The sequence below is a fragment of the Perissodus microlepis genome, chromosome 4, assembly GCF_051167445.1.
Source record: "Perissodus microlepis isolate ML-2025 ecotype Zambia chromosome 4, ASM5116744v1, whole genome shotgun sequence".
Taxonomy (NCBI): Eukaryota; Metazoa; Chordata; class Actinopteri; order Cichliformes; family Cichlidae; genus Perissodus; species Perissodus microlepis.
This window is the reverse complement of record NC_140464.1, coordinates 11,164,191-11,181,517: the sequence shown is the minus strand read 5'-3', so window position 1 is coordinate 11,181,517 and position 17,327 is coordinate 11,164,191. Positions and strand designations below refer to the sequence as shown.

The 17,327-nt window shown below is 41.5% G+C and overlaps 4 protein-coding genes across 4 annotated transcripts; 2 read left to right on the top strand and 2 right to left on the bottom strand.

The window, feature by feature from the left end:
- Window positions 1-90: 90 nt before the first annotated feature.
- On the bottom strand, window positions 91-3,794 carry nr5a5 (nuclear receptor subfamily 5, group A, member 5). Its single transcript, XM_084925665.1, has 7 exons — window positions 3,556-3,794; window positions 2,721-2,836; window positions 2,307-2,448; window positions 1,288-2,045; window positions 988-1,107; window positions 742-889; window positions 91-651 (listed from the first exon to the last, which is right to left on the bottom strand). The coding sequence occupies exons 1-7, from the start codon at window positions 3,653-3,655 to the stop codon at window positions 404-406; spliced, it is 1,632 nt and encodes a 543-aa protein (XP_084781791.1). The 5' UTR covers window positions 3,656-3,794; the 3' UTR covers window positions 91-403.
- A 1,372-nt stretch (window positions 3,795-5,166) lies between these two features.
- soul5 (heme-binding protein soul5) lies at window positions 5,167-6,997 on the bottom strand. Its single transcript, XM_084925660.1, has 7 exons — window positions 6,901-6,997; window positions 6,735-6,794; window positions 6,530-6,611; window positions 6,330-6,450; window positions 5,782-5,918; window positions 5,535-5,698; window positions 5,167-5,378 (listed from the first exon to the last, which is right to left on the bottom strand). Coding segments are annotated over exons 1-7 (660 nt in total). The 5' UTR covers window positions 6,903-6,997; the 3' UTR covers window positions 5,167-5,284.
- A 2,145-nt stretch (window positions 6,998-9,142) lies between these two features.
- LOC146388379 (retinol dehydrogenase 8) lies at window positions 9,143-17,271 on the top strand. Its single transcript, XM_084925659.1, has 7 exons — window positions 9,143-9,535; window positions 14,416-14,551; window positions 14,645-14,806; window positions 14,906-15,085; window positions 15,178-15,271; window positions 15,435-15,618; window positions 16,605-17,271. Exons 2-7 carry the CDS (start codon window positions 14,455-14,457, stop codon window positions 16,812-16,814), a joined length of 927 nt encoding a protein of 308 aa, XP_084781785.1. The 5' UTR covers window positions 9,143-9,535; window positions 14,416-14,454; the 3' UTR covers window positions 16,815-17,271.
- LOC146388380 (uncharacterized) lies at window positions 9,542-13,242 on the top strand. Its single transcript, XM_084925658.1, has one exon. It carries the CDS (start codon window positions 11,454-11,456, stop codon window positions 13,212-13,214), a length of 1,761 nt encoding a protein of 586 aa, XP_084781784.1. The 5' UTR covers window positions 9,542-11,453; the 3' UTR covers window positions 13,215-13,242.
- Window positions 17,272-17,327: the final 56 nt, after the last annotated feature.

Below are 17,327 nucleotides of genomic sequence, written 5' to 3'. Positions count from 1 at the left end.
AAGAGGTTTCCTTGCGTAAGAGTAAGAAAATGACACCAATATGTCATAATTTTCCTCTTAAGTACACACCGAGACTTGTGTGAAAATGGAAAACTTTATTGATGCATTTTTCTTTCCTCTTTAGACAGTTAAGCTCTTCCTGATTACTAAAAGCAACACGTTAGTGCTTGGTTCTCACATTTCTCAAGAATACTGTTAAAGAAACTGATGAGCTATTTGGCCAAAGCATTGCATGGGTACGCAAATACTTCTTTGCACTGATGATCTGTGATAGATAGCTTTTCCCTTACTTTCAACAATCATAAAAAGTAATGGAAAGGTGGATGTGGAAGGCAGAAAAGAACGTACCAACTTTACAGCAGCATACTGTGGCCACTCTGGTACCACAAGTGATATCATCTTCTCAGCTGTGCTTGGTGTGCAGCATCTCTGTAAGTAGAGAGTTACAGGGCAAATCTCCTTGAAGATGGCGCTGGTACAAATAGTCGTCAATTTGCAAGCTAATGCTGCGAACTTCAGGCAGCCGAAGAAGCAACTGGCCAAACTTGTCACAATGTCCTGGATGATTTCGCTGAGTGTACTCCATCAGCGCCCTGTTGACTCGCTCTTGAGTTTGCTCTACCTGCCTGCGGTTATGCACTGACTTCACATCTAGAGCAGAAAAAAACCCACACAACACAAACATAATTAACGTTGAACAAAAGCTACATTGGATATGTGTCTTCGAGAAAAATTGCTCACCGGGGTTAAATAGCACCAGGTATTTGAGACAGACAAACTCGTGTCTGTCCAAGTGGAGTGCCTTAAGTTTGGATACTAGGTCTTGGGTCCTTGATACCAGGCTACTCAGTGTCACTCCTGCCTGGGAAATGATGGTTGACACCTCAATCTGCATCAGAATAAGACAAAGACAAAGAGTGCTCATTGTTACTTTCATTTCTTTGAAACATTTCTAAATGTAAGAATGCAGCATTTTAAAGTAGAAACCTGTTGTCCTGTGACCAGATATATGCAGCCTTCTTTGCCATACGTCACTTGTCTACATAAGTGATCTAGTACCAGCAGCTCACTCCAACAGCTCTGCAACAGCACCATTTGGTCTTCCACCTATTGGAAAGATTTTGTGTGTATTTGCAAATTAAAGATTATACTGGATGGCCTCAATTAAGGACGCATGCATGTTAAGGAACAAATGGGATAGATCTACTCTAACAGCTAATTAATCATTGTATCGCTAGAAAAGTGTTATTAATTTCATGTGTATCCCATGAGTTAATGGTTCCTCACCATCAGCTCCTTAAAGAGGGAACTGTTTCTGGCCCACTCCACTAGGCAAAACAGAGTCTGGTCAGCCATTTTGCACATAATGCTGAATGTATTCAGACGGTCGTGCTTGCCTCGGTTGGCCTGTTCTCTCTGAAGACTGGCCAGAACTTTGGCATTCAGCTGGCTCTCATCCTGTTCCCCTTCCAGCAGTTGGCTTAAGAAGTTAGGTGTAAGCGCTGATGATAGAGGGTTGGTTGGTGTTTGAGTGGGAGCCTGGGATAGAGGAGTGGTTAAGCTTTTTGTTGAACAGGGTGATGATTCTAGTGTACTTCTTGGTGTGAATGAGCTGTCTGGGGTTGAATGCACTGTATAGTTTACAGGAACTGGGCTGTAGCCAAAAGGCACTTCCAGCTTCTCCTCAGGGTGTCCAGGGAAAGTGCAGTGGTACAGTCCAGGGTAAGGCAGGGATGGAGGAGTAAGACCTCTGTTTGTGTTCACAGTGCAGTCCAGAGACATGGGTTCACTTGACTGCCCCATGCAAGAAGTATACATGTGGGGTTGATTAACAGCTTCAGAAGTTAATGGATGACTGATGCAGCTGGTTACCACCTGGGGGTCATTTAGAGCGTGGGGACCATGTATTTGTCCAGTTTCTACCTTAATCCTGTAGGGATCAGTGTTTGACTGGTGATACACCTTTTGCTGTTTCATTTGTCTGTCCCGGCGGTAGAGGGGCCCAAATTTGTTCCTGCCTCCTCTCATACGATCTGCTCTGACCGCTGATGAGAGAACATCAAACAAATATTTAATTATAAACAAAAATATGTAAAAGATCATCTTAAAAAAATTACAATCTCACTCCATTTAGAGTTTGCAATCATTTACATCATTTACAATCTGGGTCAGCACTGCTTTATGAGTTCTTAGATAAGTCTCAAGGGAGGCAAAAAAACCCCTTGCGTATCAGTGAAAGAGAAAGCCTGTTGCAACTTAATGGTCTATAAATTAGCTGTGAATGATGTGGTGGCAATTTGGTGTACCTTCTTTCTTCATACCCACAGCTAAACACTTCTGGAAGCGGCAGAATGGGCAACATTTTCTCTGAGAAAGGTTCATGGGGCACCTCTGTTGCTCTGCACAGGTGTAATGTTTGTTGTTTTGCACTGAACGTTTAAAGAAGCCCTGCAAAGAAAAAGAGAGAGAGGGAACCTTTATGCACACCACAAAACCATAGTGTATGTGCATCATTATTGTCGTAGAACTACGGGACATATGTATCTCTTAATATATCTGTAGTACCAGATTATAGCTATCTGGTGTTTACTGCAAAACCATTAATGTGTTATTTATTGTGGACTCATAAGTCACTTTGGTTTTGCAGTTAACAAAGCTAAGATGACTTTTGGTGGCATAAAAGAATGCATATTTTGCACTGCCCAAACCTTATCCTTTACCTTGCAGCTCTCACAGGTAAGAAGTCCATAGTGGTATCCTGACACTTTGTCTCCACAGACAGGACATCTGTCCTCTGAGTCCAGTCTACTCTCTGCCTCTGTCTTTTGCTCCTGAGCTGAGGACCAGTAATATTTAATGACAAGATTTACATTGTGACACAAACTTCACCCTTTGAGGGTGTTCTTCTTCTTCTTCTTCTTTTTAAACAATGTTTTGTTTCAATGATATGCAAAGCTACTGCTTAAACTGAATACACTTTTCATATCAAATATGTGATGTATATAATATGTTGGAAATTAGTATACTTGGTAAGGTTGCAAGGAATCATGTGTGCCGTGCCAGGTATAATATTTCAAGTCATCTAAAACAGCAGGATAATTTGCAATCAGACATGAGTTAGAATTTTGTAAATCCTGAGTGGCTAAAGAGACTAGAATGCTGTGCTGCTGAAGTGTAAAAGTGTCATCTAACAGGGTTTATTGCTGTAGACAGTACCTTATCACTGGGCTTGATTTGCTTGACTATGATCACAGATATGACCCTTACATAATATCCAGAACTATTCTCTCTATCTCCTCTATCACAGAAGGGAATCTTCTGGGAACCACTTTAAAACCTTTTTGTTTGTTTTGTTACTCTAAATGTGTTTTTTCAAATGAAAGTGACTACTATTTTTCATAATATACATTTACAGACAATGTTAAAACCTGCTTCGACTTTCAAAGTATGAACTTTTTAACACAGGTAGTTTCACACAACATTTTTAAAATATATCTATTGACACCTACATACCAGTTCACTATTGACCCATAGCCACTTTCATCTAGTACTCACATGTTGATGATCCCTCCAAATTGATCAAATCCTCTTGATAGTTACCAGGTTGGTGAACAAGAGGCTGGTGCTGCTGTAGGTGATAACCTGGTAGGTCCATTTTGATAAGTGGGACATGGACTCAGCCCAGTTTGAACTTCATTGTAGCAGAGATCAGGAGACCGCAGACACTGCAGGTGGCAGGTGAGCAGGCCCAACCAGCGGCTGTGGACTGATCTTGCTTAAGGCCTACATGTGGACTTCGATCTATAGTGAGTGTCATAAAACCTCTCCTGATTGGCACTCCTACCAGCTAGTCTGTCAGCAAGCAAGCCAATCAACCACACATAGGTTGATAAGTCAAATAGCCACCTGCTGGAATCTTCCTGTAGTGAAATCATGTCAGTATCATTAAGGTACTCTGAGCTTACCTGATAAGAATCATTTAGTACACATAATCACTTTATTCAAACTACAGATATTCTGATTTTATTTGTCATTCCCTCCATTATACTTGTAATTATGAGCTAATAATGTAGGGTTTGGGTGAATGAAGATCTGATGCTAGGGTCAGTGTTATAATTAAAGACTCAAAATGGATTTGCAGTGACATGGAAATATAATTACACAGGTTTTACCAGCAGAATGCATTGATAATTCTATGCAAAGATGTATTCTAAATTAAAAGAATAAGGAGGAATTTATGACTTTATTGCCTTTATGAGCAATATTTTATTTAAAAGAGTATCAACAGAATTATTTAACTTTTGGATAGTTTGATGAATTGGCTACCAACCTAATGATCAATCTCTTTCAAAGAGTCATAGTGTGGAAAATGAGAAATTTAGTATAGTAGGATTTCTTTGTATTCTTTTAAAATGTAAATATTAGTCCATTTAACCTCTTTATGTAGTGTTATTTATTTAAAACCCATCTCAGAGTTGTTTCATTTAATTAGTGTGTAATGTCAAAGTAATTAGCTGACAGACATCTGGAATGACATCCCAGGAATGTAGTGGGGTATTTGTATTTGTATAAAGTAGTGTTTCCTTTAAAGTATGCATCAGTGGATCATTAAGTAGCAAACAATGTATCTCCAACAACAGCAACATTATATATTCTTAGTATAACATGAGAAAATCCTTTCAGAGAAGGAGAAACTACAGACGGCAATTGTAATATCCAAAATTTTAAACTATGCTACAGGTGATAAGAGGCTACAAAGCAGTAAAACGCATTAGAATGTTTTCGTGACCTTTATTCCAAAGCCAAGGGCAGGTGGTCATGGCACCCATTAACTAGTAAACAAATTATGACATTCCAAAGAAAAAAGGGGTCTCTTTACTTTTCTAAGTGGCATGTTAAGCTCACAGCCTTTGTTCAGTGTCCTCCTTCCTTCATTTAAATGCAAAGTACTGCAAAAGTAGCTAAAATATGCAAAGACTGAAGCCCTGGGAAGCGTTTGGAATTCTGGATGCAGTTGTGCAGCCTAATAGTGTCATCTAGTGGCATTGAGTAGTACTGCTAAACACGACTGCGATTGGATACTTGTGGGTTATTTTTTTCATTCAGTATTGTCACTGCAGCTGTTGTAAGATCAACAGAGGTGGATTGATTAGAAAGAATCAAGAGTCAATGCTAAAAGTTTTATTAAAAGAAGGAAATCACAGACAAGCTGCTGTTAATCCACAGGTATACGGTGCATTCAACTTATATTTTTGCATGGGTCTTACAATTCACAGTGAGTCAATTAATCTGTTTCCTCACTGCTTTTTTCTTCACACACCGGCTCGTCCTCAGCAACAAACCAGACCTCGTTGTGGCGGTCAAACATCCTCATTGGACTGCAAGAAACATGAAAGACCACACAGAAACACGGAACACAGGGACGCACACAGACACAGATTCACATTAGAATAATCAAGAAAATAGTTTAAACTGAAGCTGTTTTTGATGCTTTCTTTCACATGTTTTTCTTCTAATGATGGAGATTACTTTACCTGTTGTATCCAACAGCCCAATGGGATCCTTTTTTGTATTTTGCTTTAACTGAATCAAGAGTTTTACTGAGGTCATTAGCATTACTGCTGTCAGAAAAGGTCGTCATCCATCCTCCGTAGCTATAAGCATACACTTTCATATCCTGAGTGTCAGTGATGTACACCTGCAAATCATGATGAAACTATCTGTCATCAAATAATTTCCTATTAAATATTTGCCACTATTTTTTTAGTTTAAAAAACATACGTCTGAATTAGTAGGTTTGGGAGGATTTTCCTGATGTTCCGTCGGCAGCAGGAAACTCATTGTGTAGATGCCCATTTGCCAAAATCTCTTGTCTGGTATTTTCACAACAATGGGACTGGTCATTTGAATTTTCTTTCCTGAATGCAAACAGAAATATTTTTTTTTGGGAACTGAAACAAACATCACAACGAAGATGCACACAAAATGAAGAAAAGAATATAAAAACATGTAGGTTTTCTTACTAAAATATCCAATAAAACCACGAGACTACCACTGCTCCCTGAATATAACCAAATACAGTAATTATGTTTGGTCAAAGGCCATTTTAAATTTAGATGTGTCACGTGTTCAAAACTGGCTTAAAACCCCTACTATATATATATATATATATATATATATATATATATATATATATATATATATATATATATAGTATTTTATGAAAAGAAACCCCATTTACAAATAGCTGTTATCTGTGTTCATATACACGGGGTTAATAGAGTATAGAGTATGGAATGTGAAACACAATTAGATAAACACATACGCACCCATCTGGTTCTCACCACTGATGTATTTGAACAGTCGATTAAATGCTACTGGCATTGCCATTTCCATGAAGAAGGATTTCTCATTAGTTGAGACCCATTTCACAGAGTCATAGTGACGCACCTGAAATACATGAACAAACATATTTTAACTGGTGTTTTTATAACTTTGCTACACCTAAAATATGAAAAAAATATTTTACCTCATAATCCTTGGTCTTACAAATCAAATCGAACAGCAGGCACTCTGGTGTCTCAGTGCAGAAGCTTAACTCAGAGGAGTTGCTGTGAAGTTACAGAGGAAAATACTTTTTAAAGCAGTTTTACAAGTCCATAGCAACAACTACCTGTCATAGGTATTGACTAAAACTGTGCTCACTCAGTTCAGTTCAAATTCAGGTCTCTTACCCAACTCTAGCTTCAGCTGTTAGAACCAGAAGAAAACAAACAAGTCCTGAAACAAAAATCCTGAAAGGCACATTTAAAGTTACTTTGCTTGTCTATTTGATTTACTGCTTACATTATATAGGGTTATTTGCTTTAAAGACCTTCTGGAAATTAAAATTGTACTTACATCTTGGCTGACTGTTGTCTGCTTTCAAAAATGGAATGTCTGCAGTGTTGTCCAGTGCTCTGCTTATAAAGAGCTGGTTATGAAAACTGACCACTCCCTAAAGCTAGAACACAAAACATCCAAAGGAGTAACAGAGGGAATACAAAACAGTAACAAGAGAATCTGGCAGGAATTATGTGCTGCTTAACATCTATCAAATCCAAATGATTAGGAGATGAAATATCATCTCTACTATTCTGTACCAGAGAGTCAACACAGTACAGCATTTAACATAAGCCCTCAGAGTGGAGCTAATATTTTTCACTAATTTTATGCAACATCAGGTGGGGGTAAATTAGACTAGTGTTAACAGTTTTGTAACACAGAACATCAGGAACATAAAATATAACAAAATAAGGATAATTAAATAAGTTTCAGATCCAGTGGCTAAACTTTGATATAAGTAAAATTACCTTTGCAATAATGATTAGTATTAAGTGGAATTAATATTAGGTTCAAACTTGAACAAATCGGATCCCAAGAGTGCCACAACAGTTGGTACAAATTGTGACTGAACATCATGTGAAGCATTAGCTCAAATATTCAAAATGAATAGTTCTCATGCAGTATTATTTTCTTTCACATTGTGAAAAAATGTCTTAGGTTACCCCCTGGCACTGGTATACACATTTAAACAGAGACAAGGAAGTACCTGAGACATAATGATGAACCATATTAGTGTTCATGTCTCAAGAGAATTCACATTGTACCTTTTGTTGGTACAGATCGCGTGATATGTGTTTTGTACCCTCAGAACACCAAATTCTTCTTGCTTGTCCCCATTCGGTGTCATGCAACCTGAATACAACAGAAACTTGGATTTAAATGTTTGTCCTTTTGTTGTTAAGAAAAAGAATACAAAAAAAAGAGAAAATCCTTAAACTTGAGTATTGAGTTAGTTGTTGGTCTTATTGTTGTAAGTCTGCAGTACTTGCTGGTTGACTGTTATGTAGCTACTGGGATACTTAATCCAACCCTTGTTCTTTCTAACTGTAAAACAAATAAACATCTGTCATGCAAGAAGTAGTAATCCTAAACTGAACCCTTTTTCATCTTAATAGTGCCGTGAGCCCACAGTGTGCAGTGTGGTATTTCCTTCCTTTTACTAGTCTGAAAGGACCCATCTGGTTCTGCAGATGTGTAGAGTATATTTAAAGCATTTGAGCATGAAGGTTTTTTTTGGTTTTTTTTAACGTGTGCGTGCAAGCTGACTGGTTTGCCCAAGAGGAAATAGTCATTGCTATCATTCAAAGCAGTGTGAACCCTATAAATAGTATAAAAAAAGAATATGATTTTATTCTTTTCAGGACCAATTCATGTAACTTGAAACAAATGTCTCCACTTCTAAACATGCACTTCCACGTTATTGTCTGTCATAGTTACCTCTTATAAATGTTAATGTAAACTTTAGGGTGAACCTCGCCCCAAATAACCTTTTCTTTTCACAGAAAAATACAAACAGTCACTAAACTAAACTCTAGGAATCCTTATTTATGATTTTCTTGTTTGTCATTCATGACAAGTAAGTTTATAATTTATAGACATAATGTCTTATAAATGTATGCTAAACTGACAGGAGTCGGAAAACCTCTCGTTGTAAAACTGTCCCTTTAAATACTTATTAAGAGCACATTTCCTATTGTTATGCAACAGCTGAACGGTACAATGTTTTCCCCTGCCAGGGCAGAATATCAGAATATAGCACAAATGATTAACCTTACAGCGACATTACTTCACGTGACTGTATGTATATATGTATATACTCAGAAAGATATACAATTTTCTCTTTGCCTTGCCTGTGACACTGTGTTTTTGTCTGTGGGTAAAAACTTTTTTAAACACAGCCCTTCTACGCAAATACTCATATCCGTACATTGGATATTCTCAGCATTTGCACCTCAAATATAAACAGACATTAGACGAGATTCAGAAAAACTGCTTCATTGAAAAGAGTGATTTGAAACTAAGGAAAAAACACCAAGTATGTTATGCAACTTCATAGATCCTGTAACACTAACACATTATTACTTCACCTTTTTGAGTCAGTTGCTGAACTATTTTCAGTAATGCGTACTGTAACCATTTCATTATAGCGGTAACCTCTGAAGCCTGTTGATGTAACCTCCAGCCCTGAGTTCAGGAAAACAAGTGTGACCTATAGTGGTTACAATGACGAACTGCAACAGCATTTTAAATAAGGGTATGAACGTGGTATTTTCCATGGACTACAACAGGAGACCTAGATCTCGTTTTACAGTAAACTTTGTTAACCATCGTTTTTTTTTTAGAACATTTCGATTTACATTTATATAATTTATTAACATTTTAAGGGCATAAGGCTGCTACAGGAGCAGCAACAACCACGGCGTGGCTGCTGTTTTCAACGGAGCTGCTGTTGTTGGCTAAAAAACTACAACACCCATGTACTGCGTCGGCCTGACTGACCTTAGATAATCACTGGGCTTATGTAGCCGTGTCCCAGTCTTGCCTCTGCTCTCCGAATGCTGCGCTACGAAGTTGAGCGAGCTACTAGTTTATTACTGTCTCTTTATTTCCCATATCCACTGTTGTGAAGAAAGCGCTGTTCGCTCCACAGGTTGGTATATTACAATATCAACTACAAACAAAACTACATGCCTCTAGGGTTCGACTTGAATGTGGTTAACTCGTCCTGTAGGGATTTACAGTGTCTGCTGCAGGCTATTCATTCTGCAGTGATAGTTTATGTTGACTCACTACAAATTGTATACCAAGTACTTTGCTTTACCACAGTTTACTTTATTAATTAACATTGAAATGTTATAGTGTAATTATACTTAACTGTGTTACGGAAAAAATATTGTAATTTTTTATTTCAAGAAATTTCTCTTGGGATGCCGTGAGACTTAATATATAACCACAAAGCTGTTAGGATGCCTGGGTCGTTGACCCAGGGTTTTTGAGTGTATTATTATTTATAAATTCTAGTCTTTGGTTTCTTTGTTAGAGTTCTGCCTTTTGGTTTATGTCTCTGTCTTCTCTAGTCGCTCTGTCTCTCCTGTCAGCTGTATTCCCTTGTCTAGTTCGCGTCTCTGTGTATCCTTAGTTGCTATATCCCCGTGTCCAGTCAGTGTCTGTGTCTGCCCTGGTCCCACGTCTCTGTTCCCTCTGTAGTGCCTGCATGTGAGTCTGTGTCTTTTGTTCAGTCTGTGTTTTGTGTTTCCTGTTTTACTTTGAAGGTCTCTGTCTCATCTCAGTGTGTTCAATTTACGCTTCCTTGTCTCGTCAGTTCTGATTTGCCCCAGCTGTGTTTCCCTCCTGTTACCAGTGTTGGGGAGTAACGGAATACATGTACCGCCCTTACGTATTTAAAATACAAAATATGAGTAACTGTATTCCGTTACAGTTACCGTTTAAAAAGGTGGTATTTAGAATACAGTTACTTTGTTGAAATAAATGGATTACACGCGGTACTTTCCTGTTTCATATTATGGCGGGTCAGGACTGTTTGGGTTTTGTTTGACAGCTATGTTCTGTTGTTCCAGGCGGCAGCGTTATGGTTGCCATGGTTACAGGGTGACGCTCTCTCTGCGTGTTTCCTGGGTGAGAGAGCGCCTTTTTGTTGTTGTTTTTGTTGTGCTAAGCTAATAGGTAGAATGCTACAGGTATAGCTCTAAAGAATGTAGCATCATGGGCAGTGTAGTCCGTGCTGCTGGGAGAATGGACTGCCATACCCGTTATGTGTCTGTGAGCGAGGGAGGGAGAAAAGGGAAAAGTACGAGCTGTCACCGAGCAGAAACGGGAGCTGGAAGCATGTAAATATAATAATAACGACTGCAGCCAAGAAGAGAGCCTGACGAGCCCAGTTGTAAGTAAACTATTAAGACTCGACTGTACACTGTGTTCATGTTTTCCTCTGAAACAATAAGTTTCGTTGCAGCAGCCTTTCAACGCCTCTCTCTGTCTCTCGCTGCAAAGTTGACCCAGACAACAAAGTAAAGCTAGTTTTCAGCTACGAGCCCGACAAGGAACCCACCATATTAGCCAGAGGTCCCTTTGCTACGGTTCGGAGCCGCGGACCTTCAGTAACAGTAATAAATCACAGCAATAGTACATTCACGTAGTTGTAAACAGCATATATTAAGTAATCCAAAGTATTCAGAATACGTTACTCTCATCGAGTAACGTAACGGAATACGTTACAGAATACATTTTTGGGCATGTATTCTGTAATCTGTAATGGAATACATTTTAAAAGTAACCTTCCCAACACTGCCTGTTACCCATTCCCTGATTGCTCCCTCTGTGTATTTAAGCCCTGTGTTTCTTTGTGTCTGGGTCGCGATCTACCGTTTACCTAGCTGTGTGTTCTGTCAGTCCTCCGGGTTAAGTTTATTTGGATTTTTTCCAGTTATGTTATATTTTGAGTTTTACATTAAAGCTGTTTTGAGTTCACAACTGTCTCCGGAGTCTGCACCTTGGGTCCTATTCCTGTCTGCACACAGCCACACATAACAGAAGATCGCGACCAGAACATGGACCCTGCAGACTCTTTTTCCTCGGAGTTCAACGGCGAGATGATGCGGATGGTGAGTCTGCTCGACCGCATTGCCCAGTCACAGGATTTACGGACTATGGCAGTCGGGCTAAGTGCGGTAGATGCCATCATTCGCCATAACCCTCAGCTTTCTCAGTTTGCTAAGGACACTAAGTTGGACGGCACCATTACTGCCTGGAGAGAGCAAGTTAAGGCTGGTGAGCTTGCTCTCTCACTCACTACATCTTCCCCACCGCTGCCCCAGGACAATACACACTCTCCTCCTGTCTCAACATTGCCACGGACTTCCTCTCCCTCCCCACACCAGCCGGGTTCTCGTTCGCCTGCGTTTTTCCTGGCAGCTATGTGGTCGGACGATGAAGAGGTCTCCGTTTCTCCGCCAGTTTCAGTTCCCTCATTCAGAAGGAAACGACGCCACCGTCGCTCCTCTCCTCAATTTTCTGTCCTGCCACCTGTTGTTCCCGCTGGGGGTTCTGGAGAACCGCTTCAGCCGTCTCTTCCCGCTGGGGGGTCCGAGGAACCGCTTCAGCCGTCTGTTCCCGCTGGAGGGTCCGAGGAACCGCTTCAGCCGTCTGTTCCCGCTGGAGGGTCCGAGGAGCCCGTTCAGCCTCCTGTCTCCGCTGGAGGGTCCGAGGGGCCCGTTCAGCCACCTGTCTCCGCTGGAGGGTCCGAGGGGCCCGTCCAGCCTCCTGCCTCGTCAGCGGGAGGGCCCGAGGAGCCCGTTCAGCCTCCTGTCTTCGCTGGAGGGTCCGAGGAGCCCGTTCAGCCTCCTGTCTTCGCTGGAGGGTCCGAGGGGCCCGTTCAGCCTCCTGTCTTCGCTGGAGGGTCCAAGGGGCCCGTTCAGCCTCTTGCCTCATCAGCTGGGGGTCCGGGAGGACCCAGCCAGCACATCCTAGTGTCTGCTGACGGTTCTGGCGAGACCATTCAGCCACCACCGGCTCCACCGCCTGCAACCTCAACATCCACGCCGCCTGCAGCATCTGCTTCCGCCTCGCCTGGTCCAGCCTCCGAGTGTTCAGCTGCGCCTGGTCCAGCCTCCGAGTGTTCAGCTGCGCCTGGTCCAGCCTCCGGGTCTTCAGCTGCGCCTGGTCCTGCCTCGCTCCGTCTAGCTTTGTTTGCGCCTGAGGTCCCCATGCTGTCTGGTCCTGCACGTCCTGTCAGGCCTGCTCGTCCTGTCCGGCCTGCGCGTCCTGCACGTCCTGCTCGTCCTGCACGTCCTGCACGTCCTGTCCGGCCTGCACGTCCTGTCCGGCCTGCTCGTCCTGCACGTCCTGTCCGGCCTGCTCGTCCTGCACGTCCTGTTCGGCCGCTTTCCAGGCAGATGACTGGACGTCATTGCCGTCATGGATGGCCCCCTGAACTACGTCGCTGCCGGTGCCTCCCGCCCGGCTGGCCTCCTGACCTGCTCGGTCGCCGCCGGTGCCTCCCGCCCGGCCGGCCTCCTGATCTGCTCCGTCGCCGCCGGTGCCTCCCGCCTGCCCGGCCCCCTGAACTGTTTTCTGGGCTCTTGGGCCATCAGCCTCCGGGCCGCCCCCCTGAACTGCCCGGGTTTGGACTATCGTGCCGTCAGCCTCTGGGCCGGCCCCCTGACCTTTGTGTGAACTGTTTTTCCTGGCCGCCTGCGCCTGTCGTGAGCCTGTGTTTTGTTATGTTGCTTTCCGGGCTCCGGTGTTTGCACTTTTTTTTTTTTTTTTTGTTTCTGGCTCCTTGTTTGGTTTGTTTCGTTAGGTTTGGTTAGGATGCCTGGGTCGTTGACCCAGGGTTTTTGAGTGTATTATTATTTATAAATTCTAGTCTTTGGTTTCTTTGTTAGAGTTCTGCCTTTTGGTTTATGTCTCTGTCTTCTCTAGTCGCTCTGTCTCTCCTGTCAGCTGTATTCCCTTGTCTAGTTCGCGTCTCTGTGTATCCTTAGTTGCTATATCCCCGTGTCCAGTCAGTGTCTGTGTCTGCCCTGGTCCCACGTCTCTGTTCCCTCTGTAGTGCCTGCATGTGAGTCTGTGTCTTTTGTTCAGTTTGTGTTTTGTGTTTCCTGTTTTACTTTGAAGGTCTCTGTCTCATCTCAGTGTGTTCAGTTTACGCTTCCTTGTCTCGTTAGTTCTGATTTGCCCCAGCTGTGTTTCCCTCCTGTTACCCATTCCCTGATTGCTCCCTCTGTGTATTTAAGCCCTGTGTTTCTTTGTGTCTGGGTCGCGATCTACCGTTTACCTAGCTGTGTGTTCTGTCAGTCCTCCGGGTTAAGTTTATTTGGATTTTTTCCAGTTATGTTATATTTTGAGTTTTACATTAAAGCTGTTTTGAGTTCACGACTGTCTCCGGAGTCTGCACCTTGGGTCCTATTCCTGTCTGCACACAGCCACACATAACAAAAGCAATACTATCTTTAAAAAAAACAAACCCTAATGTTAAGAATTATTTGACACTTGGTCTCTAAACGTGTTATTCTATTCTCTTCATAATACTGCTTCTTTAAAATAACTCTTTATAATATGTCCTTATGTGAATATCTGTTGGTTCCATTCTGAATAAAAAGCTGTTGGGCTTTGGTAAGGCAGACAAACATTCCAGCACACATTAAGCAGATTAGCGCCAATGTAATCTTTTAACAAATAACAAAGGCACTCTAGTCTTAATATCACTTCACATGGACACAGATAGCCTCTCACAAGAAGTGACCTGTTGTTAAATTTTTTTTTTTTAAGTTAATCAGTAAATTGTCAACCAGTGCATTATGTGTGTGATCAGTTTTTGCTAAGATATATATAAATAAAAAAGAAGTATTTAACAGTAACATTTCTTCTTTTTATCCAATTCATGGTAAAATAAAATCTCCAACTGAGCTAGATGTGTATGCCAATAGAGTAATTACAAAGACTTTACATTGGCTGAAGAATATTCCTTTAATAATATTTCTCTTTTCTCAACATTGCTTGACTGACCAGTCAAGACCACCTGAACCTTTAGGTCAAAGATCAACGAGCATGGCGACCCAGAGGGTGCTGGTGACTGGGTGTTCTTCTGGCATTGGCTTGGCTGTGGCTGCACGGCTGGCCAAAGATGAACTGAGGCGGTTTAAAGGTCAGCTGATCAGTCTTTGCTTATAGTACAGGTAGGTGGTAGAAGTAACCATCATTGCTGACAGTGAGTGTGTTCCCTCTTTATCTGAGGCAGTGGTTGCCACCATGAGAGATCTTGGGAAACGGGGACCCTTGGAGAAAGCAGCAGGCGATTCCTTAAACAAAACCCTCGAAATCAAAGAGTTGGATGCCTGCTGTGAAACTTCCATCAAAGAATGTATTAACAGCCTGCCGAACAGACGGGTGGATGTTCTTGGTCTGTTTTTCCTCCATCTTGTAGATAAGCTTTAATTGAATTCAACATTTCTTTTTACAAGTATACAGTTTGAAAGCATAGTGTATTCTGTTGTTACAGTAAACAATGCTGGTGTTGGCATGATTGGGCCGCTGGAGTGCCAGAGTATCGATGCAATGAAGGAGCTGTTTGACACAAATTTCTTTGGCCTGGTGCGTCTGGTGAAAGAGGTGTTGCCTGACATGAAGCAGCGACAGAGTGGCCACATTGTGGTGATGAGCAGTGTCATGGGACTACAGGGTGTGTTTGTTTGTGCTGATAAAAAACTTCAGAACATGCATACAATGTAGAAAAAACTAAAAGCTAACATCTTTCATAATATTTCCAACCAGGACTTCTGTTCAACGATGTCTACTCTGCATCCAAATTTGCTGTGGAAGGATTTTGTGAAAGTCTGGCAGTGCAAGCAATGAAGTTTAACATCAAGTGATTACATGTCCTGAAACATACTACAGCATTAAAAATGCAGCCAGCCCACAACTAAAACTTGAGTTATCAGTAAGCCCACATTGGCAAAATATTAAAAACTTAATGAGTGTAAAGGGACAGTGGTCTTAATGTTATGTTTTTTTTATATCCTTGTTCAAAGGACAACTCTAGTAGAACCTGGCCCTGTGGTGACGGAGTTTGAAAGGAAAATGTACGAAAGTGCTGAGAAGATGGATCTATCAGGGACGGATGAAGAGACTGCCAGGATATTCAGGGAACTTTACCTTCCATACTCTAAAGAAATCTTTACTTCTTTAAGTCAGACACCAGAGGAAGTGGCTGAGGCAAGTGGTTAAAATTGTGTTTTTAAAGGTACGGTAAAATAACATGTTTTTTTAGTGAAAACTTATGAATGGGCCTGAAGCTCGGTCCTCTCTGGCACAGCTGGCTGCCGGCAGAGCCCGCGGGCACGCCACTGCAACCCCCTCTGGCCGCTGCTCCGTAGCTGCTGGGTGACCTCTCATTTGGGGCTCTACTCAGCTCTTCCCAGGAGGGTGGCACGGTTCCCCCCCTTTTGGTGGTCCTCCTCGGGTCCTCGTACTGTGGGGCCTCTGGATATCTGGGGCCTGGATCTCCTCCATACCTGCTTCTTGCCCTGGGGGACGGGGCTATGGCTCCCCACACTCCCTAGCAGATCGTTACATGGAGAAACCTTTGGAATACAAGCATGCTGATCCACACAGGTGTGCACACAGGTGTACACACGGGTGTTCACAGACGTGGACTACACCTTTCGTGGCTGCTGCCTCAAAGCACATTGTGCGCTGTCTATCTTGCGTGCTGCACAATATCGTTTAATGTTTAGTATCTACTGTTATCTACTGCTAGCTAGTTTATTGTGATGGTGCTGTATTTATTATGTTGCTCTTTTTTTTGTTTGCTTTCTCTTCTGTTTTTTTTTTCTCCATACAGGTGATCCAGGTGTTTTGTTTGTTTTTTCTTTCTTTCTTCCCCCCTTTCTCACCGTCTCTTCTCCCCTCTGGTTTTCTTTCTCTCCCTCTCTTTCTTTCATTCTTTCTCAATGTCCTATCCCCCAGTTATGTCTGTCCCGTTTGTAAAATAAATACATAATTATAATAAAGGTCAATCAAATGGACCAATATGCCAAGGCCATGATGATCCACTTGGTAAAATAAATCCGCTTGGCATCTTTCTTGGCCTTAAGACAACAATTCTGATGGCTAAAGATCCAAACGGGAAACAAAAAAAAAAGAAAATAAAAAAAAAGAAAACTTCTGAATGTTTTAATTTTTTTGCTTTTATTTTTCAGCAAACAGTTAACGTGATCACAGCCAAGGACCCTCCTCTGCGTCACCAGACCAACAAAGTGTACATGCCCATGACTGCCCTCAAGCATGCAGATCCAACTGGCCGACTGCCTCTGCACACATTCTACAAGATGATCTTTAAACATGACCGTGTGTTTAGTGCTACACTGGGGGTTCTGCGCCTTCTGCAGAGGAGGGCAGGAAAGAAATGATTCTGTGAATATGAGGATTCTATTGTTGCACAGATTAGAAGTATTATTCACGTGAAGATAATTCTCGAGAGCGATAGCTATGACTTTATTATATTATATTTTATTATACTATATTATTTTATTTATAACACCCAACTGTAAGGTGATATATAGTTTCTTTCTGAGCAAAAGTGTTTAGCATTTTATCAGTACAGTAGTAACTGAAAAAGTTGTGTTTATTACTAATTTGTGTAATATTTATGTACTTAACTGTCTACTAAGATTTCTGTCATACTCTTAATTTTAGATAAAACAAGAACTACTACACTGTAATGATGCTAACAAAATCTAAACGCAAAACTATTAAAACGATGTACTTGATTATATAAATTACATGCCTTTGATTTAACCTTTTTGCAGATAGAATACAAGAGTTGAGTCGATCTCAAAATAAATGTTGTGAATGCAAATAATAAAAGAGCAATGATTTAACATTTGAAATTAATGTTTGGGTCTCACCTCCACTGCAGTAAG

Bases quoted from the DNA above. Each gene is read 5' to 3' on its own strand.
- nr5a5 (XM_084925665.1), bottom strand. From the start codon at position 3,655: ATGGACCTACCAGGTTATCACCTACAGCAGCACCAGCCTCTTGTTCAC. The intron at 2,046-2,306 runs GTACACCAAATT...TTCTCTCATCAG, and splicing joins TGTGGGTATGAAGAAAGAAG to CGGTCAGAGCAGATCGTATG. The intron at 890-987 runs GTTTCTACTTTA...ATTCTGATGCAG, and splicing joins ATCTGGTCACAGGACAACAG to ATTGAGGTGTCAACCATCAT.
- soul5 (XM_084925660.1), bottom strand. The intron at 5,919-6,329 runs GTGCGTATGTGT...GTTTGCATTCAG, and splicing joins CAGTGGTGAGAACCAGATGG to GAAAGAAAATTCAAATGACC. The intron at 5,379-5,534 runs GTAAAGTAATCT...TGTTTCTTGCAG, and splicing joins TGGGCTGTTGGATACAACAG to TCCAATGAGGATGTTTGACC.
- LOC146388380 (XM_084925658.1), top strand. From the start codon at position 11,454: ATGGACCCTGCAGACTCTTTTTCCTCGGAGTTCAACGGCGAGATGATG.
- LOC146388379 (XM_084925659.1), top strand. From the start codon at position 14,455: ATGGCGACCCAGAGGGTGCTGGTGACTGGGTGTTCTTCTGGCATTGGC. The intron at 14,807-14,905 runs GTCTGTTTTTCC...CTGTTGTTACAG, and splicing joins CAGACGGGTGGATGTTCTTG to TAAACAATGCTGGTGTTGGC. The intron at 15,619-16,604 runs GCAAGTGGTTAA...TTTATTTTTCAG, and splicing joins CACCAGAGGAAGTGGCTGAG to CAAACAGTTAACGTGATCAC.